We start from the raw sequence: 23,721 nt of genomic DNA, 5'->3' as shown, positions 1-23,721 counted from the left end.
TGAGCCACCATGCCTGGCTGGAACCCATTAAATCTCAGCCTCACAGAGGAGATGAGTGTGAACTGTCCTTGAGGGAGTTGGAGTTCCATCATGAGGGAGGAAGGAATGTCCCTTCCTGCTGGGGAGCTTGCTCTCTGGTGTGACTGTGGAGCGTCAGGAGCCAGGTGGGGCCAGCTCTTATGTTGGTGGAGAGACAACTCCTTTAACCACTGAATGCTGAATGCCTGCTAGGATGAGCAGGAGGCTGCCCCTGCCATGTGGTCAGGTGCTATTGGCAGAGACTAGTAGAGCATACAATTTAAAGCATGTGAAATTGCTGAATCAATTAATTGCATATGAATATGCTAAGTTAATAAAGTACAGTGTCAGGATAGGCATTTATTATGAACGAGTAAATATCATTGAGAATGGAGGTTTAAAACTGGGTTGTTTAAAGGGTACCTAGTAATACAAAGAATGAATTGATAACTCTGCAAGTTAGAGATCTTTCTGGGCCCCTCCCCTTCTGTCCCCTTCCTCTCCTTTCCCTCCCTCCCTTCTCCCTTCCCTTCCTCCTCCCTTCTCCCTTCCCTTCCCACCCTGCCCCTTTCCCTCCCTTTCTTCCTTCCTTTCTTCCTTCCCTCCTTCTCCCTTCTCTCCCTCCCTTCCCTTTGTCCTCCTCTCCGCTCCCCTCCCTTCCCCTCTGCCCTCCCCTCCCCTTTTCCCTCCCCTTTTCCCTCCTTTCCTTCCTTCCTTCCTTCCTTCCTTCCTTCCTTCCTTCCTTCCTTCCTTCCTTCCTCCTTCTCCTCCCTCCATCCTCCCTCCCTCCTACAGTTGGCATCATCTGGCCTCTGCAGTTGGTACTAGTGAAAACTTTTTTTTTCTCATTCAAAGACAAGATATTCTTTAGAGTTTGGAGTTGGGGATCTTAACTCGCAGTCAAGTAGAGAAAATCCCTAGAACTGAATAATGTGAAGAACATCAATTCAGAGAAGACTGACAAACAGGCCTGGGTGATCGGGAAAGGGTCAACTGTAGACAGGCATCATTTATTTTTTTCAAGGATGACGAAACCTCTGCTTATGAAAGTTTGGGCATACCTCAACGTGGAGTGGTACAGGGAAACGTAAACCCTGGATGTTGTCAGAATCCAGTGTGGTTACTGTAAGCTGGAGCTGGAGCTTGAATCAGCGAGAGGGAAGTTGAATAAGTTTAGGGATCCAAGGAGCTTGACAAAGGAATGGATACAGAGGGTCCTGTCTGTGAGGGGAGCTCCAGGCTGGAAGCTGGTCTGGAATGTGTCAGGATCCTATTGCCTGTTTCTGGGGAGCAGAGGAGGAGGACGAGTTGTTATAAACACCTTCACTCATCACTGGATTACTTCATGTACCTGCCAGACATGGTAGCCTATACTACATACCCCCCACGGCTTCTGGTAAGAGAGTGGGGACTGGGGGAAGCTGCCTCGGCAACACTAACATGTTAAATAAAAATGTAAAAATGTTTACCCCTGTTTATTGATTAAGCTAAGTCCCAGCCATTGATATGTCAAGGACAATGCATCAGAGCCAGTTGTAATGTCACCTGCTGATATGAGTTGGTTCTGCCACAAGTACCTAGGTATCCAGGGCTTGAGCTCTGGCACATTCAAAATGATATTTGCAAATACTTCTGAAATTATTAGAATTGCAATTGTAATTACGGTTACTTTACTGTGGTAAAGACAGCAAAGCAGGGGCCCATGTGATCTGCATTCTGAACAGGGGCCTGTGGCGGAGCCCCTCACCTCCAGAGGCCGGCAGTTACAGACTTTGACAATGAAACTGCCTACTAGGAGCTTTTGTTTTCAGTTTCTCATTGCTTTACTTTGCTAGGGCTGCCATAGCACAATGCCACAGACTGAGTGGCATAAACAACAGAAACTTAATTTTTCCTCAGAGTTCTGGAAGCTGCAAGTCCATGATCAAGGTGTTGGCAGGGTTGGTTTCTGCTGAGGTTGCTCTGGATAGTGGATGGCTGCCTTCTCTCTCTGTCCTCATGTGCACATCCCTGTTTTTCTTTTTGTCTTCAAATCTCCTTTTCTCATAAGGACAAGAGTCAGATTGGATTAGGGACACCTAATGGCTTCATTTTGAATTAATCACCTCTTGAGAGGGCTTATCTCCAAATACTGTCCCATTCTGAGGTACTGGGGTTTAGGGCTTAAACGTGTGAATTATGAGGGGCCACACTTCAGTCCGTAATGCTTATAAAAGGGACACAACCATTTTTGCTTTAAAAGAAAAAGAGTAAGAACTGATGCTATGTATGTGCCTTGTCAGCATTCTTACTTTTTCTCAGTGCTGTGGCCTTACTTTATGACACATCTCCACCTGCAGAACAGTCCAAAAGATTCATTATTCCTCAGACCCAGGATGGGGGACAGCAGGTCTGAATTCTGTCTCCATGTTGCACACGTATTATACAATGTGAGAGAATGTCAATATTGAATGTACTTTACGTGAGCTAAAGCAACTGAATGCCTTTCTTAAAAAAAGGAGTATCACACTCATTAATATCTTAACTACAGTCACGCACTGCATAAGAACATTTCGATCAGTGATGGACTACAAATATAATGGTGGTCTCATGAGATTATGATGGAGCTGCCCTATACAGTTGTGCCATTTTTTATATTTTATACCATAGTTTTACTATACCTCTTCTCTGTTTAGATACACAAATATTTGCTATTGTGTTACCATTGCCTACACTACTCAGCATAGTAACATGCTGTACAGGTTTGTAGCCTAGAAGCAATAAGCTGTGCCACATAGCCTAGGTGTGTTGTAGGCTATACCATGTATGTTTGTGTAAGTACACTCTACGATGTTCACACAACAAAATCACCTAATGATGCATTTCTTAGCATGTATCCCATTGTTAAGCAACACATGACTGTATTTATAATAATCAGTAAGCCGTCCCAGTTTGATACATACAGCCAGGTTTCAGACAGATAAACAGAGCTTAAGGCCAGGTGTTGGGTGAATTCTCTTTTGCATTTGTCTCTTACACTTTCCCATCACACTATGTTTGTGGGAAGGAATGATGTCTCTCTGGGTCACCTTTGGTGTCCCCCTTCCTGTTTTATGTAAGTTCAAAGTTACGCTATTTTCGGGGATGGAGGAAGGAGGGACTGGAGTTGCAAGGCCTCCTGCCTTCCTTCTGCTGGTCCTGCATCTCATGCTCAGAGGTGGCTTATTTAATAAACAGCAAATTTTTCAGATCTTTCGCTAAGATTAAAAAGGAAAGAGAAAGCCATTTTTCTTATAAGAAATCCTGGCTTCTCTGTTAAACTTAGAGCAAGATTTCAATTAATTAACAGGAAACCTTTGGGATAGAAACCACATAAATTAAATAGATCCTGCAATTTGGAAGGCATTTAGTCATGACTCCTGGGCAATGTTCCAGCAGGAGAAGGTGGTCGTTTCCTAAGCAGGACCCGTGGAAATTTTCGTAAACATTGAAGAAATGTTGCTGGAATTTTTCTCCTTACTTTTAGGAATAATGAGATTCAGAGATGACTTGCCCGCCCCTCATTACCCAAGGCTGGGCTTTTTTTTTTTTTTTTTTTTTTTTTTTTTACTTTAAGTTCTTGGATACATGTGCAGAACGTGCAGGTTTGCTACATAGGTATACACATGCCATGGTGGTTTGCTGAACCCAAAACCTGTCATCTGCATTAGGTATTTCTCCTAATGTTATCCCTACCCTAGCCTCTCACCCTCTGACAGGCCCTGGTGTGTGATGTTCCCCGCCCTGTGTCTATGTGTTCTCATTGTTCAACTCCCGCTTACAAGTGAGAACATGCGGTGTTTGGTTTTCCGCTCTTGTGTTAGTTTGCTGAGAATGATGGTTTCCAGCTTCATCCATGTCCCTGCAAAGGACATGAACTCATCCTTTTTTATGGCTGCATAGTATTCCATGGTGTATATGTACCACATTTTCTTTATCCAGTCTATCATTGATGGACATTTGGGTTGGTTGCAAGTCTTTGCTATTGTGAACAGTGCTGCAATAAACATACGTGTGCATGTGTCTTTACAGTAGAATGACTTATAATCCTTTGTGTATATACCCAGTAATGGGATTGCTGGGTCAAATGTTATTTCTGATTCTAGATCCTTGAGGAATCACCAGACTGTCTTCCACAATGGTTGAATTAATTTACACTCTCACCAACAGTGTAAAAGCGTTCCCATTTCTACACATCCTCTTCAGCATCTGTTGTTTCTTGACTTTTTAATGATCACCATTCTAACTGGCATGAGATGGTATCTCATTGTGGTTTTGATTTGCATTTCTCTAATGACCAGTGATGATGAGCTTTTTTTCATGTGTTTGTTGGCCGCATAAATGTCTTCTTTTGAGAAGTGTCTGTTCATATGCTTCACCCACTTTTTGGTAGGGTTGTTTTTTTCTTGTAAATTTAAGTTCCTTGTAGATTTTGGATATTAACCCTTTGTCAGATGGCTATATTGCAAAATTTTTCTCCCATTCTGTAGGTTGCCTGTTCACTCTGATGATAGTTTCCTTTGCTGTGCAGAAGCTCTTTAGTTTAATTAGATCCCATTTGTCTATTTTGGCTTTTGTTGCAGTTGCTTTTGGGGTTTTAGTCATGAAGCCTTTGCCCACACCTGTGTCCTGAATGGTATTCCTAGGTTTTCTTCTAGGGTTTTTATGGTTTTAGGTCTTACGTTTAAGTCTTTAATCCATCTTGAGTTAATTTGTGTATAAGGTGTAAGGAAGTGGCACAGTTTTAGTTTTCTGCATATGGCTATCCAGTTTTCCCAGCACCATTTATTAAATAGGGAATCCTTTCCCCATTGCTTGTTTTTATCAGGTTTGTCAAAGATCAGATGGTTGTAGATGTGTGGCATTATTTCTGAGGCCTTGTTCTGTTCCATTGGTCTATATATCTGTTTTGGTACCAGTACTATGGTGTTCTGGTGACTGTAGCCTTGTAGTATAGTTTGAAGTCAGGTAGCGTGATGCCTCCAGCTTTGTTCTTTTTGCTTAGGAATGTCTTGATTATATGGGCTCTTTTTTAGTTCCATATGAAATTCAAAGTAGTTTTTTCTAATTCTGTGAAGAAAGTCAATGGTAGCTTGATGGGGATAGAATAGAATCTATAAATTACTTTGGGCAATCTGGCCATTTTCATGATATTGATTCTTTCTATCCATGAGCATGGAATGTTTTTTCATTTGTTTGTGTCCTCTCTTATTTCCTTGAGCAGTAGTTTGTAGTTCTCTTTGAAGAGGTCCTTCACATCCCTTTTAAGTTCTATTCCTAGGTATTATATTCTCTTTGTAGCAATTGTGAATAGGAGTTCACTTATGATTTGGCTCTCTGTTTGCCTATTATTGGTGTATAGGAATGCCTGTGATTTTTGCACATTGATTTTGTATCCTGAGACTTTGCTGAAGTTGCTTATCAGCTTAGGGAGATTTTGGGCTGAGATGATGGGGTTTTCTAATTATACAATCATGTCATCTGCAAACAGAGACAATTTGACTTACTGTCTTCCTATTTGAATACCCTTTATTTCTTTTTCTTGCCTGATTGCCCTGGCCTGAACTTCCAATACTATGTTGAATAGGAGTGCTGAGAGAGGGCATCCTTGTCTTCTGCCGGTTTTCAAAGGGAATGCTTCCAGCTTTTGCTCATTCAGTATGATATTGGCTGTGGGTTTGTCATAAATAGCTCTTATTATTTTGAGATCTTCATAAGTGAAGGAGAAATAAAATCCTTTGCAGGCAAGCAAATGGTGAGAGATTTTGTCACCACAAGGCTGGGCTTTTAAAAGGTCTCTCTCCAGCTGGTACTGGGTGGGGGCATGGAGCAAAGTCAGTAACAGAGGAACAGTGAGGAAGTGTCATCTTGACAGAGCATGAGCACAGTGTTTAAAACCTGAGTTTAATTGTTCTATCCTTAATGGAGTTTTGAAATTTCATTCCTAATTTCTGCTTGAAACATAGGTGTGAAAGCAAATACAGCTGTGGGGAAACATGTTGCCCCAGCCTGAGCAACAAAAGGAATATTGAGGAATGGACAGTGTTTCCAGAAACAAATATCAAAAAGATGGATATCGAAACATTTCTCAGAAATGATATATTTTATTTTATTTGAAAGAAGGAAAATTGTGTCCACAACTCTTAAGTCCAATGTCATAAAAAATACTGCTCTTCTTTGGGTTTTAATAAAACACCACAGTCTTTGTCCATGCCTCTAAGCACACAGACAATGAGAAAGCCTACTTCTGTGTCCTTCCACTGTTAGTCAGTCATCACTAGGGGCAGAAAAACAGGGGAAACATTTCCAAGAATGAAAGGGCAGGGTACTTATAGTTTCCTTCCCGCTTGGCAATGTGATGGGAAAATTACGCTGCTGGAATATGAGTAAGCTGTAACACCACCCTGGGCAGGAAAGTCAACTGCAAACAAAAGTTAAATTCACGTATTTATGATGAACTTGGAAAGTTTCTGGGTTTTTTTTTTTTCTTTTTTTGAGACGGAGTCTTGCTTTTTCACCCAGGCTGGAGTGCAGTGGCGCAATCTTGGCTCATTGCAAGCTCCGCCTCCCCGGTTCGTGCCATTCTCCTGCCTCAGCCTCCAGAGTAGCTGGGACTACAGGCGCCTGCCACCACACCCGACTAATTTTTTGTGTTTTTAGTAGAGACAGGGTTTCACCATGTTAGCCAGGATGGTCTTGATCTCCTGACCTCGTGATCCGCCCGCCTCAGCCTCCCAAAGTGCTTGGATGGAAAGTTTTTTTAAATTAACTTTATTTTCTTATGAAAAATTATCTGTCGTTTGAAAAGTATATAAATAAGCAGAAGGAAAAAATAAGAATCATTTGTAGTGTGCCTTTCCACAGATGACCATTTTTAATATCTTGATGAATATCGTTTTTTATATATTCTTTTAGATACACACATATGCACAGGCTTTATAAAAGTAGAATTATAATACTCATGTTTTTATAACCTGCTTTTTGTACCTAACAATATTTCCATGTGATTAAATATTATTCTCCCCTGTCATTTTTGTTGCGTGCATACTGTTTCATTTTTGCAGCTTTATAGCTTATTATGTACAATTAATATACAATACAATAATTTGAAGAATGTGCATAGTACAGTAAACTATTTCCCTATTGTAGGACATTTATATTGTTTTCAGGGTTTTTCTCTGAACTTTTATTTTATTTTATCTTACTTTTTTTTGAGTCAGAGTCTTGCTCTGTTGCCTAGGCTGGAGTGCAGTGGCACAATCATAGCTCACTGCAGCCTTGACCTCCAGGGCTTAAGCAGTCCTCCTGCCTCAGCCTCCTGAGTAGGTAGGGACTACAGGTGCCACCACACCTGGCTAATTTTTAAATATTTTTTATAGAGACAGAGGTCTCTCTGTGTTTCCCAGGCTGGTGTTGAACTCCTGGTCTCAAGTAATCCTCCTGCCTTGGCCTCCCAAAGTGCTGGGATTATAGGTGTGAGCTACCAGGCCTGGCTTTCTGAATATTTTTAAATCAGCTTTTCTTTTAGCAAAATTTTTGTGGATATTTAATTTATTTTGTTGGAATAAAATTCCTGACTCAGAGTATGTATACATTTTAAAGCTGTTTTAAAATAAGAATAGCCCAATAGCTTGCAGAAATGTTCTAATTTATACTTTACCATTCTTGTAGGAGTATGTCTATTTCTAATACCTTGGTCAATACTGGGCTGGTTTTCTGGTTTTCCTCAGAAAGATAGCAGTGGTATTTGTGGAGTTCTCACTAATCTGGGGAATTTATAAGTGCTGTTTTATTTGTTTCGTTGAGGTCATTTCTCCAAAATCTGGCTGTATTAGGAACATTGGAAGGAGTCCCATAGTTATTTTAGTGATATGTAAAGTTCTTAGGTAATTGTCTTAAAAAGAAACATTAAGTGTATAAATTATTAGTTCCCTCCCCACTCTGTCATACATATGACACAGATGGAAAAGTCTAGTGCTGTGTGTATGTATATTACATGTATATAAAAATTGTCATCATTTTTGCATTAATACAAGAACAGTCTTGAAACAGGTTCCCTCCGTCTCATATTAACCTTTCGTTATTCAAATTCTTTTCATCTTGCCTGAACCAGAGGTGTTTTCATTTTCTGAATGTTGTGAAAACTGAGGTATAGCTTGAATTATACACTTTGTTTTGATGTTCCCTAGCACCCACACTTGAGATGGATTTGTATGTTTTATTGATTCAGCGAAATGTATATTACTGAGGGCTGAACCATACTCCTCACACTGGGTTAGGCATGTGAGGCGTAAGAGGAGGTGCATGGAGGATAACACAAAGACGTATATGACAGTTTTCCATTATGTGTGACTTTTCCGGAATTTTGCCTTCACACAAAAGATGAATTTCTTTTTTGAAACTTTGTTAACCTCCAAGGACACAGATGATCAGCTCTAACTTATGCCATTGCCTCTGAGAACTTGGTGTCTCTTAGAAGTCTTGGCTGTTCTGGGAGGTCCAGTGCAGGCCAAAGCGATTCATCTACTCACTGCCTTGCAGCCAAGGCCAGCTGACACCATTCACGTTTTGCACTTTACCTCCTCAGAGGCCACAGACCCAGCCAGAAAGAAGCTGCTCCTGTGGTCTCTGCAGTCAACCCCAGCTGTGATGGCTGCCACATCTTCCCAAGGCTTTCTGCTGTTTTCTTGGAGCCTGCAGTGCACTCTGCATTGCTCAGGGAGCTCCAGCTGGAACAGCTCTTGAGGGCTCTCCCAGAAATTTGCATCACAAAGGCCAAAGAGGCCAACCTTCTTGGGCTTTGTCAGAGATTGTGTGGCAGAAAATTCCCTAAACAGGATCTGCCCCCTCCTCACTCCTTTTGCTTTCTCTGTGCGTCTTTGTCCTTCACTCTGGTAATGGAAATGAGAAAGGGTCACACAGCCCATTTGAAGAAGAGATTATCTTCTGTTGGTGAAAAAAAAAAATGCCGTTCCTTGGGCTGAGGTGAGAGGTTTCTGGCCACTGTGAAACATCAACCTTTCCAGAGTAATTTCTCTTCTAGTCACGTTTCTCTAAAAAACTGGGTATATTGAGACACACACAGATACACACACACACACACACACACACACACACACACATATAAAATCCCACTTAGGGCGATAGACAGATGTTGCAACAAAAATTTCTCTTCTCCTTATGCGTAATCTGAAGCCAAAGTGAGGATGCAAATTTGAGGAGTAAGAAGCACTGTAACTCAGCACTGAGTTATGTCTGTGCTCTGGTCAGGGAGAGCTCTCCAAGGTCAAGGATGATGGAGGAGGCGGAACTCATATAAAAACCATAAGCATGCTCAGGCCCCAGGCCAGAAAGTTATTTTAAAAGTTTGCAGCAACTACTTTATGTATTACACATACACACACACACACACACACACACACACACACACAGAGAGACACATTTTATTTCAAAACCATTTTAAACTTAAAACTTGCAAGAACAGAGCAGAAAATCCCCTCTTGCTCTTTTCCCAGAGACCCCATTTAAGTTTCACCTGTTGTCCCAGCTCTGTCCTTTAATGGAAAGAATCTAGTTCCAGGTGGCACCTTGCACCTAGGTGGCCCTTCTCCTCCTAGTCCCCTCTGATCTGGAATTGTTCTTCACTCGCTCCTTTTCTTTCATGACTTTGGTGTTTTTAAATTATAGGTCAGCCATTTTATAGAATACCCTGTAATTTGGGTTTGTTAAAGGGTAATTTGTTAAAGGTAATTTTCATGGAAAAGTAAAATCATAACTCTCATACAGATGTGAAAATTGATTATACAAATTGGGTAATTCTTGTCACACGCAACTAAGTCACAGTTGAGGAGCTGAGGCAAAAAGCACATGGGCACATGGTACCTGCTCCAAGAATTGAATTGTCTGCAAGTCCAGCTGCTAAGATGGCCTGGTGTAACCCTAAGACCAGTTTAATCTAGTAGCTGCTGAAATGACCTGCTGTGACTTTAGGACTGGTTTTACCTACCACTGTCACTCACCAATCAGAGCTTAGCAGCTCTCAAAAATTCTAGTGCCTATAAGCTTTCTTTCAAAACCATAGGTAACATTCCTATTTCTAATAAAACTCCCATCCTTTCCTTTGTTCCTCAGACATACCAAAGTCTACCAGTCTATGTGTATGCTTCAAATTGCAATTCTATGATTCTCCAATAAAATGTTTAATTTAGAGGTTTCCCTCTATATTACATTTTGACTTCAGATACACAAATATGTGTTAAAATAATTTATTTTACTCTTATGATATGATGAAACTAGGCAGATGTTATAACTTTAAAGAAAAAGTCAAAAGAGCACAAATTTATATGAAGCAAAGGAATGTTGAGATGAATTGCAAATGAAGACACAACTAGTTTTCCACCAGTGGAAAGGAAGTCAATTAAATCACTGCCAGACAGGAGATAGATTAGATAGATAGATAGATAGATAGATAGATAGATAGATAGATATAGACAGATATATACAGATATATATATATAGATAGACATCTATCTATCTATCTATCTATCTATCTATCTATCTATCTATCTACCTACCTACCTATCTATCTATCTCTCCATCAGTTACCTACATCTTAACAAAGCGTTGTAAAATAACTCAAAGCCAACAGGACTAGAATCTGATAGCCCAAAAGGATATGTTGTAGGCACTGCTTAGTTTTCTACTGAAACACAAAATTTTGTTTTTTACAGATTTATCCAGTGTTCTCTCATCACAACAAACATTACAACAAAATTTTCTCTTTATGAAGACCCATATTGTATGTCTTTGGCTGGAATATAACAGATGGTTGTGATTTTTTTTCCCCCATTTCGTCCTGTTAATGGCACATGATATCTCTTTGTTTTATTACTGGTGATAACTTTGACCACTTCATTAAGATAGCATCTTCCAGATGTCTCCACTATAATACTTTCTCCCTACCTTGGCAGCTAATTCATGAAAAGTTTGTAGGGAGACACAGTGAAACTATGTAAAGCCTCATTACCCCAATTTCACCCATCAGTTTTGGCATTGACATTTCTTATCTGAATTAATTATTGCTCTGATGATTTCCAAAGGAAAATTTTCTAATACTATGATTTCTTCTACATGTATTAGTTGGTTTTCTTGGGTAGTAAGAGCTCTGTTTTTTCCCTACGTATTTATTCACCTACATGTTTATCTCCAGTGGGGAGCTCATACCAGCTCCTGAGAGCCACTTTTGTACAACTCTGTTCTGCTCTGCGTTCATTGATCTCATGTTGGTTCTTTAAGTTGGCCATAGTGAGAGTCGTTACACTGTGGAAATCGGAAAATAATATCAAGCAGATTCGTGTGTTTTTCCCCAGAGATCTGGTGTTTCAACATCAGCACATCACTCTATAACAATGTGGACTAATTCATTCCTGTTTTATTCAGTGGGTTTAATCTATCACTATTATTGTTGATTTTGATGCTCAGCGTGTCCCTGATGTGGCCTGTGGGAGCTCTTTCAAGCTGACTTCTGTGTCCTTTTGACCTGTATTGCGTTATGTTTTGAGCATTTCTTTACTTTCTGGCTCAACAAGATGTTCCAGAACTATCTAGATCTCCTTGCCCCACCCCTAATATGAGCCACTTCCCCAAGGAGCCCTGGTTCCTTTTAGTGGAGAGTAGCCTCTGGCCCTTGCGTGCTGCCTATTTATGCTCAGGTCTGCCTCCCCGTCTCACCCTTTCACCCTGCCCAATGCCTTTTTGATGAAGGAAGGATGGGAAATAGTAAATATTTTTTAAAAGAAAGGCAGGTAAAGGAGGGGGAGCAGAAGAGGAATAAAAATATCTCTTTATATGCATTTTTAATCCCCCTCCCACAAATTTTACCAGAGACTAAATTTAGTCTTTGCCTGGTGATTTGGATTTCTGAAATGGTTACATTTTATGTGGTTGAGAATGTGAAAATTTCTGAAGAGGAAAATCGTTTGTCAACCGTGTATTCAGTCGCTACTCTGGATGTGCCTCACATTACGCTATTGTCACAGTGCAGAGTCCTAGCCCTCAAGCAGCTAGAAGGACAGTGAGATGTCCTGAGGCTTATAGCTGATGTGTCCTCAGGGCCTGTGGCCTGCGATGCAGGCACCACCTATGCTGTCTGAGGAAGAGAAATCAGAAGTCAGAGAGACTTCCTAGAGGAGCCCAGAATGAGCCTAGAATGAGATGAGTTTGGGGGTAGGACTTAGCGAGTTGGGCAAAGAGGGGATGGATGTTTCATAAAGAGGGAAGATCATACTTAAAGCCAGAGAGATTTGGCAGACTTGAGGAATGAGAGATGGTTTGGCCAGTTTTGAAACACTTGTTTCTTCATATTCTTGAGCCTAGTTTTTTAAAAAAAGCATAAGTATCCTTTCTTATAGCCAGATTTGCCTATTCTAAGCCACCAGCCCAGAGTTCAGTTTTGGGATTTAACACTAGTGCAATGTCTTATTGCAAAGAGATTGATTGCAGCATCTTCCCACAGAAGAAGCCACCTGAGAGAGAAAAGAGAAAGTAAAATTAGTGGACATTCTACCAAAGAAAGATAATAAAATATTTCTTTATAGTCTAGTGGTTTTTGGCTCAATGTTTTTTCATTGAAAATATATCAATTCCTATCCCTATGGGTACCCCACCCCGCTCCATTGAACACAGACCCATTCTGATCTAAATGGATGGTTTTGGATGCCTTTACTCATAAGCAAATGCAACTGGTTAATGACAGTAGTTTAATGCTGATCTTTTGATTGTTTGTTTCTGATCATTAAAGAACACCAGTTTATTACTTTGAATGATGTCTTGAAATGAATAAAATTCTTTCACTTCATGGCAGTTAAATCTGTCCTAAATCTAATCCTGAGTTTTCTTCAAGATATGTTCTTTATGTAAAAATTGTTGCTTTTAAGTATGCTCCTCACATGGTTGTTTTTAAATTTTGCAGGCGATACCAGAAATTGCAGAAGATCATGAAGCCTTGGTAAGAATATATGATCGATTGATATTGATGATTTAACCCTTCCTACTTTCCTGCATAATTGAGCCCTGTCATCTGACTGACTGTATAACTATGCATCTAGTATTTTGAATAAGTGATTTTTTGTTATTTTTGTTTTCTATTTGATGTTCTTTTATAAACAACTTCTTCAAAAATGTATTTTCCCCCCTTTTTTTGCTTTGGAGTAGAAAGAGTATTTTATGTATGTAACCACTAAGTGATGCTGTAACCACAGAAAGATTGCTACCCTACTTCTGGAGCAGTGCTAAGCATAATTTTATGTATTATTTTAAACAAAACTAACTTTTATGTGGCCTGTGTGATGTTCAAAGTCAAAAGTCTTTGATTTTCTTCAGTGGCTTAGAAAGAAAACGGATTCACATTTTTAAAAGTATCCAGGATTGAAGGATGCGATGAAAATTATTTACTTTGAGTCTGAGAAAGTGCTCGATCACCTGTCTATGAAGTGAATTGTATGATTGTGTCTGAAGATAGAAACCTTCTTTCTTAGAGTTTTCCCTTCTAAGTTTCTTTCTTAACCATTAAACAGGGTGAGTCCAAATATGGTTCTAACAAACTCTTTGAAGTAGGCTGAACAGATTTTCATGGTGCCAAGCCATTAAGCAGATAATTTCAGTTTGAGAAGGAACACTGACCAGCGTCTCAAAGTGTAAACCTTATTTTGTAAGCTCTCAGAGAAAATCCTCATCACCTTCAATGTACTATAGTATTATGCTGGTCTCAAATCATTCACACACAGAAAAGCATGAGTTGCAGGAATTCTTCTGTTTATTAAATTCTAATAAAGTAGAAAGCAATATTGAGCTTCTAGGGTAAAGCTCCTTAAATTTCATTTTGATGTATTTAATACAGTAGAAGCACTTAATGGTAATGACAGTAGAAGCCACTTTTTATGAGACTTTATCCTGGGCATTGTCTCAATGTTTACACTCATTACTCCAAATCCACACTTACATTCAACATACAAGCTCGGTATTTCCTTGGTGCAGAAGTTAAAATCAGATGGAGGAGCTGGGATTCAAACTTACTTTCTCCCCATCTACTTAACAGAATTTGCGAATATAGAGGAATTTGGGGCCCTGAAGCCAAAATAATTTATTTAAAATTTATTAGACAGTAGTTTTAATCTTTTGGTATGTAGATATGCTGGACAGTTTGTAGTGTAGTTCATGATTTTTATTGATTAATCATAGACAGAAATGAATAGTCAAGGCCCTGGTTCTGGTAATGGCACAGTAGCACAATCAGACTAACACAGATAACAATTATGAAATCCAGACAAAATATTATAAACAAAACATCTTAAACCAACTATATGAAGGCACTGGATAGCAACCCAAAACAGGCAGAAGGTAGAGGGAAGTTAACCCTTGAGAGACCAGATGGGTCTTTGATGGGATTTGTGTGTTTGAAGCTTTTTCCCTGAGAACACCTACTCATCCAGGCAGCATGGGGTGGCAGAGAGCCTCAGTCTTAGTAAGTTACTAAGAAGATGTAGTTTGGGACTTCAGAGCAGCTAGCTAATTAGAGGGAATCTATGAAAGACGAGAAGCTCAGAGAGTAGGAGACTCCACATCCACATGTAAACCCTGTCGCAGTCCACTGCTGATCACTGAAGTGCAAATGCACACTTTAATGGTAAAAACAGCAACTTAAAGATCTGAGCAAAGATGTCAGCTGTCACTCACTTCAGAGTTTAGATTTTTACTTCCTGCTAGAACAAAAATCATCACTCTTCAGAGGAACAGAACTGATATCTGAATATTGACAGTGTTTTAAAGTTCACAATGTCCAGTATATAATAAAAATGTACTAGGTATGTAAGGAAATAGGAAAAGACGACCTATAGTTAAGAAAAAATGTAGGTAGTAAAAACTGGCCCTGAGATGACCCAGATGTTGGAATTAGCAGATGAAGGTTTTTTAAAAACTTTTATAAATATGTTAAAAACTAAAGAAAAGTATGAGTGTAATGAATGCACAGACGGGGAGTCTTAATAGAGAAATTGAAACCATAAAAATAACCAGATTTCAGTTATAAAATTGAAAAGCACAATAAAGTGAAAATTTTACTGTATGAGGTTGAAGATGTCAGAAGAGATAGTAGCCTTGAAGATGTATCAGTATAAGTTACCTAATCTGAAAAGTTGATAAAATGAATAATGAGTACTTGACCTGTGAGATAATAAGTTATCTGAAATACATTTAATTGGAGTCCCAAAAGGAGAGGAAAAAGAATGGGGAAGGCAAATATTTGAGGAAATAATTACAGAAGAAAATAATGATGGAGATATATGAAGTAAGTTCTTCACACTGGAGAGACATGATAGTAGATAGATACTCAGATCTGTAGGAAAATATGAAGAACAACAGAAACTAAATATGTGGGTAGTATAAAAAGACAAAATGTAGTTTTACTTTCCTTTAAATTTCTTTAAAAGGCTGTAACTATATAAAGCAAAAATTATAATACTGTTTGGTAGGGTTTATGACATATGTTGATGCAATATGTATGACAATGAGAGCACAAAGGATGGAGGTATAAGAGCAACTACACTACAGCAAGCTTCCTAGTGTATAATCTTCCGTTTAAGTAGACATTAATATACTAATGGTGCACATTGTAATACACAGAGTCACAACTAAAAACAGTGCAAGGAAGCATAGGCCAAAACACAAAGGAGGAATTAAATCAGACTACTAAAAAAATTTGATTAATTCAAAAGAAGGTAAGGAAAGAGAAGTAGAATAAAATATAGTTAAGACAAATAGAAAACAAGTTGGTTGACTTCAATCTAATCATATCAATACATTAAATGTAAATAGACTAAGCAGCTCAATGAAAAGGTTTAGATTGTCAGATGAAATTTTTTAAAAAGCATGGCCCAGCTCTATGCTGTTTATAAGAGATGTACTATAAAGACAAGGGCACATGTACGTTGAAAATAAAAGGATGGAAAAACATATACCATGCAAATGCTAATAATAATAAAACTGAATGGTTTTATTATCAGGAAAGATAAGACTTGAAAGCAATATGTTATCAGAGTTAAAGAGGGATAATTAGTAATAAAAATGGTCACCTCATTAAGAAGATTTAATCCTCCTTTTTATTTTAAATGTGTATGCACCTAAAAATTTTAAATGTGTATGCACATTTAAAATTATTATACATGTGTATAATAAAGTTTTAAAATATGTGAAGCAAACACTGACTACTAAGGAGAAAAAGAGGCAAACCCATCAGCATAGTTGATGATTTTAAGACCAGTCTTTCCTAACTGGTATGAAAACTAGGCAAAATGTTAAGGATATAGATGATTTGATCAACACTATCAAAGGTCTTGCCTTAATTGTCATTTATAAAACATCAGACTCAATAACAGCAAAATATACATTATTTTCAAATGCACATGGAATGTTCATCAAAATAGTCCATAGTAAGGCTCAAGAATTTTCAAATGATTAAAATTACACAGATTATGTTCTTTGATCACAAGGAAATTAAATTAGAAGTCGGTAACAATAAAATAGCCGAATAGCCTTGGATGTTTGGAAATTAGAAAACACTCTTTCATACTATCAAAGAGTCAAGGAATAACTCAGTTGAAATTATGAAATATTTTAACTGAATGGTAATGAAAATACAACATACCGAAATTTGTGAATGCAGCTGAAGCTGTGCTTAGAGGGAAATTTGTAGCATTAAATATCTATGTTGAAAAGGAAGGATGGTTTAAAAAAAAAATGGTCTAAGTTTCTACTTAAGAAGCTTTAAAAAATGTGAATTAAGTAGAAAAAAAGAATAATAAGAATACTAACCAATGAAATAGGAAACAGGCAAATAATACAGAAAATTAAAGCCAAATATTTATTAGGAAAAAAAAGAAAAGAGAAATCCAAATATCAACACCAGGGATAAAAGAGGGAATATCACTACAAATCATACTGACATTAGAAATAAAATAAAAGAATATTGCAAATAATTTTACGTTAATAAATTTAATGTTTTAGCACTTGGGGAGGCCAAGGCAGGTGGATCACTTGAGCCCAGCAGTTCAAGACCAGCCCGGGTAACATGGCAAAAACCTATCTCTACAACAAAATTCAAAAATTAGCTGGGTGTGACGCCTTGTGGCTGTAGTCCCAGCTACTTGGTAGGCTGAGTTAGGGGATTGCTTGAGCTAGGGAGGCGGAGGTTGCAGTGAGCCAAGATCATGCCACTGCACTTCAGCCTGGGCAACAGAGTGAGACTCTGTCTCAAAAAAAAAAAAAAAAGAAAAAAAAAAAGAAAGAAAATTAAGGATGAAATAGACAAATGCCATGGAAAACAGATTTGCCAAATGTGTTAGTCATGGAAATGCATGGCTTTGATCTCCTTTCAGGAAGAACTTGCTAGTCAGCCAAGAAGAGTGCAGTTAGCTGATAGTTTTCAGTTATCACATGTTCCAGATTCATAGCAGCTTTCAGTACTCTCCAAAGGCAGCATTTAGTTATTGAACATGGTGGGGATACCAGAGCCTGGTCATTTCTACCCATTATGGGATTCCTCTAAGAGGCACTGTTTATTCTGCAGCGTTCCACTGAGTTGGCTGAGACATTTTCAGATCTGCATTTGCTTCTTCTTCCCCTTCCCTTCCCAGGCATCAGATCTGTTTCATGGTCCCAAGGCTTTCCATACTCAATCCTGCTTTCTGCCTGCTTTATCTTCCACAGTCATTGCCCAAACTCGTGCTCAATCTCTGTTCTCATAACTCAGTCTCAGCATCTGCTTCACAGAGGACTAAAACTGACACATCAAAACTGACTCATGATGAAATAGAAAATTTGGACGCCCATAGTTATTTAAAAAATTGAAATTGGCTGGGCGCAGTGGCTCACGCCTGTAATCCCAGCACTTTGGGAGGCCAAGGCAGGTGGATCACGAGGTCAGGAATTCAAGACCAGCCTGGCCAAGATGGTGAAACCCTGTCTCTACTAAAAATACAAAAAAATTATCCATGCATGGTGACAGGCACCCGTAATCCCAGCTACTTGAGAGACTGAGGCAGAGAATTGCTTGAACCCAGGAGGTGGAGGTTTCAGTGAGCCGACATCATGCCACTGCATTCCAGCCTGGGCGACAGAGCGAGACTCCATCTCAGAAAAAAAAAAAATTGAAATCATTTCTCGAAAACTTTCATACAACAATAACAGGTTACACTGGTGAATTCTATATTATATATTATAGAAGAAATACCAAATCTAATCACATGCTTTTGGAAAATAGAGGAGAGGGACCAGTTCTCATTATTTTATGATACCAGTATCACTCTGATACCAAAACCTGGCAAAGACAATACAGGAAATAAAAATTATAGACCAGATGCAAAAATCCGCAGAGGCATGTTAATAAATACAATCAAGCAATATGTTAAAGGGATAATACCTTGTGATCAATAAGAGCTTGTCTCAGAAATAGTTTAACATTTGAAAATCAATCAAGCAGCTCAGTGTTTTATGAAATAAAGGAGAAAACCTAAAAAGAAAAATCATCTTAATGGAGAGAAAGCATTTCATAAAATCTAATGTATATTAATAATAAAAATTCTCAGCAAGCTAGGAATAGAGGGAACTTCCTCATCTTGATAAAGTAATCTACAAAAACTCCATCATACTTAATGTTGAAAGACTGAATGTTTTCTACCCTACAGACTGAGAATAAGGCAAATATGTTTGCTTTCTGCAGTTCTGTTCAACATTGTATAGGATTTCTTAGCTATTGCAATAAGTCAATAAAGAAACTAAAAGCATAATATAAGAAAGGAAGATGTAAAACTACCTCTATTCATAGGAAACATGATTATCTATTTAGAAAATTCTTAGGAATCTACAAAGAAACTGCTAGATATAATTGAATTTAGCAAGGTTTCAGGATACAATGTCAATAAAATAAAAATGAATTTTTATATTTTAACAGCAACCATTGGAAAATGACATTTTAAAATTTCCACTTATAAAGTATCAAAATCATAATTTGTAGAAATCTTTATTTTTAGGGATAAATTCATCGATAGACATGCAATGTCTATTTATTTGCTAAAAATAAATAAATGAGAGGAAATACCTAAACAAGTGGAGGGATAGACCATTTCATGTGGTGGAGGACACAATTTTAATTAGATAGCAGTTCTCTTCTGACATCCTTTGGCAGGGACACAGAGCCAAAGCATATCATCTTTATACTATAGGTTCAGTGCAATATCAGTTATTTTTTAAAAGAATTACAAATCCTAAAACCACTGGTAATGTGTGGGACCTAGAATAGCCAAAATGATCAACAATAAAGTTGAAGAGTTTCGTTGACTGATTTCAATACTTCCTATAAGGTTAGCTATCAAGACGGTCTGATATTGGTATAAGGGGGTAGATAAACAGATCAATGTAGTAGAATAGAGTCCAGAATCAACCTGCACTGAAATTTTTAACAAAGGAGCTAGAAGAATGTTTGCTGACATAAGTCATGCTTTTTGAAGGTAAGGGGTGTGTCTATAGGATGACTTATAAATCCATACCTTTCAATGTATATACATTTTACTTCCTCAAGGAGGAAAACAGATGGAAAAACTCAAAGGGCAGGGCAGAACCGTGGCCATTAACCTTGACAATTAAGGATCTATTGAGTACAATTTATCATAGCTTTAAAAGTGGCCTTTATTTTCATCTTTTTTCAAATTCTGTATTGGGGCCGGGCATGGTGGTTCACGCCTGTAATCCCAGCACTTTGGGAGGCTGAGGCGGGCGGATCACCTGAGGTCAGGAGTTTGAGGCCAGCCTGGCTAACATGGCGAAACCCCTTCTCTACTAAAAATACAAAAATTAGCTGGGCATGGTGGTGTGCACCTGTAATCCCAGCTACTTGGGAGGCTGAGGCAGGAGAATCGCTTCAACCTGGGAGGTGGAGGTTGCAATGAGCTGAGATCGCGCTACTGCACTCCAGCCTAGGCAAAAGAGTGAGACTCTGTCTAAAAAAATAAATAAATAAATAAAATTCTGTATTAACAGGCTTGCCACTCCATGGAAACATTTGGAAGCACTATTCTTTTATAAAATTAGTAGCATAAATTTACATGCTTGTTTTGAGATTGGCTGAATTTTGTTGGAATGAAGATGGTGTCTACTAAGTTGATGAGAAACATTTATTTGAATCATTCCAGCACACATGGTGTGTTGGCTGTGACAGTGGCTTTCCACCAGCATGTAAAGTTTGCAGTTGGCTTAATTTGTGGCTGTCAGTACTGCACAATCTTTAGCCTAACAGTTTACAAAATACAAATAATCCAAACAAATAAAAATGTTCCTGGATGTGCCATGTGGTTGCTTTATATTTGTAATTCTTTTAGCCTTGACTCTCTATTCCCAGCATTGATTTCAGAGGTAGAACTTGCCTTCTGCTTTCCCGGTTTGGAGCCTGAATTACTCCTCTAGGAGTGAAAATAAACACCTATGTCAAGGTTCAGTAAGAGCTTTTATAGCCATCTCACTTGAAAGAGGTGATTGAATCCCTTGATTTGGAATGTAATAAAATTTTAGCGTGGCCATCCTTTCTTTGCAACTGAGAGTTTGAAGTTGAATTTGGAAAAAGTTCTTCCATATGGGAACTTACTGTGTCACCCAGCAACCAGTCCTAATGAATATGTTATATACAGAATATGTGTGTAATACAGAATATTATGTAATATGTATATATTATATACCTATGTGTATTTTACATAAGTATTATATGCTAGTAATATATAAAATAGGTCCTATTATATATTCTTATCTGTCTCTGCCTATCTGTCATGTCATTAGATAGATCAAGAGAGCTATCCTTCCTCTGAGTACCTTGACTGGTGTATGCTGTGAAAAAGCTTTACTCTCACTTACCAATCATTCCCACTAATGGATACTTGAGAAGCACATACAGCTCTATTTGCAGTCTCAGAAATGGTGCTGCACCTCCTTAACAGCCATAGAGATTGAAATCTTGACTCCCAAACAAGCATGGGGATTTGGAAACCAAATGATACTCTTTCTCCTTCTCTCCAGCTTTTTTTCCCCAAAGTCCTTGCAGCCTGTTCTGTCTGAGGAGTCTGTAGACAGAGCTCTGGAGTGTAGTTTTGGGACGATTGACTGTACCAGATGTTACTAAGATCATTTGGATTAGGGTTCTATTGAGCAGGTAGCTAGGGAGCAGAGTCATATTGCTTTCATATATTAGAGAACATAAATATACTCTTTTGCTTTTAAAGGAGCTACTGAAGACTAATGTCATCTGGTTTCCTGATCTTATCTGAGTGCTGTCTAGCTAATGGGAATGCAGAGAAGAGTATTTTTTGTTGTTTATTGGTTTATTTGTTTTATCTTTCTTCGAGACAGAGTCACTCTGTCACCCCGGCTGGAGTGCAATGGCACGATCTTGGCTCACTGCAGCCTCCACCTCCTGGGTTCAGCCTTCTGAGTAGAGTAGCTGGAACTACAGGTGCCCGCCACCATGACTGGCTAATTTTTGTATTTTTTTTTTTTTTTTTTTTTTTTGAGACGGAGTCTCGCTCTGTCGCCCAGGCTGGAGTGCAGTGGCGCCATCTCGGCTCACTGCAAGCTCCGCCTCCCGGGTTCACGCCATTCTCCTGCCTCAGCCTCCCGAGTAGCTGGGACTACAGGCGCCCGCTACCGCGCCCGGCTAATTTTTTGTATTTTTATTAGAGACGGGGTTTCACTGTGTTAGCCAGGATGGTCTCAATCTCCTGACCTCGTGATCCACCCGCCTCGGCCTCCCAAAGTGCTGGGATTACAGGCGTGAGCCACCGCGCCCGGCCTAATTTTTGTATTTTTAGGAGAGACGGGGTTTCACCACGTTGGCCAGGCTGCTCTCCAACTCCTGACCTCAGGTGATCCGCCTGCCTCAGCCTCCCAGAGTGCTGGGATTGCAGTCATGAACCACGGCAGTAGGCTAATAGTTTGATTCAGTAGTGTGTGTGTTTCTCTGCCACTGCCTGTTCCATTGCCTGTGCTGCTGTTGATGTTACTGAGGCAGGTTTTTTGCCTTGTACAGATGCTGTGAATGCTGTCCTCCCATGGCGTGTATATGGGAATTTTTTTGACATTTGAGGTCTTTTAATATGCTGGGTATGACCAAATATCCACTATTAGTTATCATTTGGTTCCTGTTTTTCCTCTTTTTAAGTCAATAAAATAAATGAGCTAATTTTGCTTACTGCTAATGCTGTATGTTATTATGTAATAATGTTTTCACAGTAATACTAATGCCTACCCAGTCTATTAATAAATCTTACTAATTGCTTTTATTTCCTGGCTCTTATTTTCCTGAGGCAATCTTTTTACTTTCTTTTCTTCTTCTTTTTTTTTATTTTGCAATCTGATATTTGGATTTTCTTGTGATCCATTGTCTGTAGAAAGAGTCATTCTGGAATTTTTCTTTAACCTTTCTCAATACTCTCTTCAACCCATTATTCCACCTGTCTTTCTAATGTTCTGTTCTTTTCTTCAAATAAGTTTGTGTTGTCTGGTTTGGAATTTCTTTTTGAGGCATGATCCTTTGATGCCACCTAGGGGGCACCTGTAAGATCGAGGTTGCCCTGTGCAGCTCTGAAAAGCCAGAGATATTAGCTGCTTTTCTATCTGGTCTGAATGGTTTGGCTTTCCTTGCATTGCTGTTTTTGTTTTCATTTTCTAGTTCTAAGAACAGAGAATCCTTAACACAAGGTGAAACATTTGAAAATCTTGTCCTTCATTCACCTTTTAAAAATCTCACTTTTGCATAGTGAGAATGTAGTAACACTCACACGCTACTTACAATTCACTGCACAGCATTTGGAGGGCTTTAAGCATGTTTGCTTGTTTTCATTTCTCCAAAAATCTCTGAGCTAGTTGTGACTACCACTACCATCATCATCATCATCATCATCCCCATTTTTAATAAATGAGGAAACAGAAGCATAGGATGGTGCATAACTTGCCCACTTAGGGCTGAAGGGAGAACCCCTGCTGTCTGACTCCAGAAACTACCTACTTAGCCGTTTTTGTTTAGCTGGTTACATCCCCTCTGTTGCCCCTGGTCTCCGGCAGCTTTGGATCATTGTCCTTCCCTGAGAACCACTTCCCCTTCTATAGGTTCCATTTAGCATTACATCTTCTGTGGTGATGCAGAATTTCAAAGGTCATTTTCGAGGCTGGGCTGAGTAGAACAGTAGGAAGAAGGGAAATTGAGAAGCTGTTTTGAAAGAAATGTTACCTGTTTTCTATTCTACTAGTTGGAAATAAAACTAGTTGGAAGGTTCCATCTAAATATGTTAGGAGACTTTGTAGGATATCAATAATGGTATGCATGAGCCTACAAATGAAAAATCTATAAAACCAACTTTATTTTTTTAAAAATTGAACCTAGGAATCAGTGCTGTTACATAATACAGTGTACAGATCCTGACTGGCATAATTCAATGTACTCAAAGAAAGAGTATTTATCATAAAGGTGTTAATACTTATAATGATGATAATTTACAATAAAGGTGAATATCTATAAAAGATTCTGTGTATCTAAGTCTCTGCTAAAGTGTTGTTTTGAAAGCTGTAGACACCAGGATATTGTCTAATAAGGGT

The 23,721-nt window shown here is 38.7% G+C and overlaps 1 protein-coding gene across 18 annotated transcripts in view; it reads left to right on the top strand.

Moving 5' to 3' along the window:
- Positions 1–23,721, top strand: part of ELMO1 (engulfment and cell motility 1) — a 589,252-nt gene that overhangs the window by 187,491 nt on the left and 378,040 nt on the right. For all 18 annotated transcript variants that reach the window (XR_010158837.1, XR_010158836.1, XR_001719198.4 and 15 more), the window contains one exon: positions 13,007–13,042. Coding sequence is in view for 12 of the 18 variants with exons in the window: in XM_003950985.6 (XP_003951034.1) it covers positions 13,007–13,042 (36 nt within the window). In the remaining 6 variants the exon portion in view is untranslated. The remainder of the gene's footprint in view (positions 1–13,006; positions 13,043–23,721) is intronic.

This window comes from Pan troglodytes, chromosome 6 (genome assembly GCF_028858775.2).
Source record: "Pan troglodytes isolate AG18354 chromosome 6, NHGRI_mPanTro3-v2.0_pri, whole genome shotgun sequence".
In the NCBI taxonomy this organism is placed as follows: Eukaryota; Metazoa; Chordata; class Mammalia; order Primates; family Hominidae; genus Pan; species Pan troglodytes.
The sequence above is the reverse complement of the archived record's forward strand: the minus strand, read 5'-3'. Positions and strand labels throughout refer to the sequence as shown.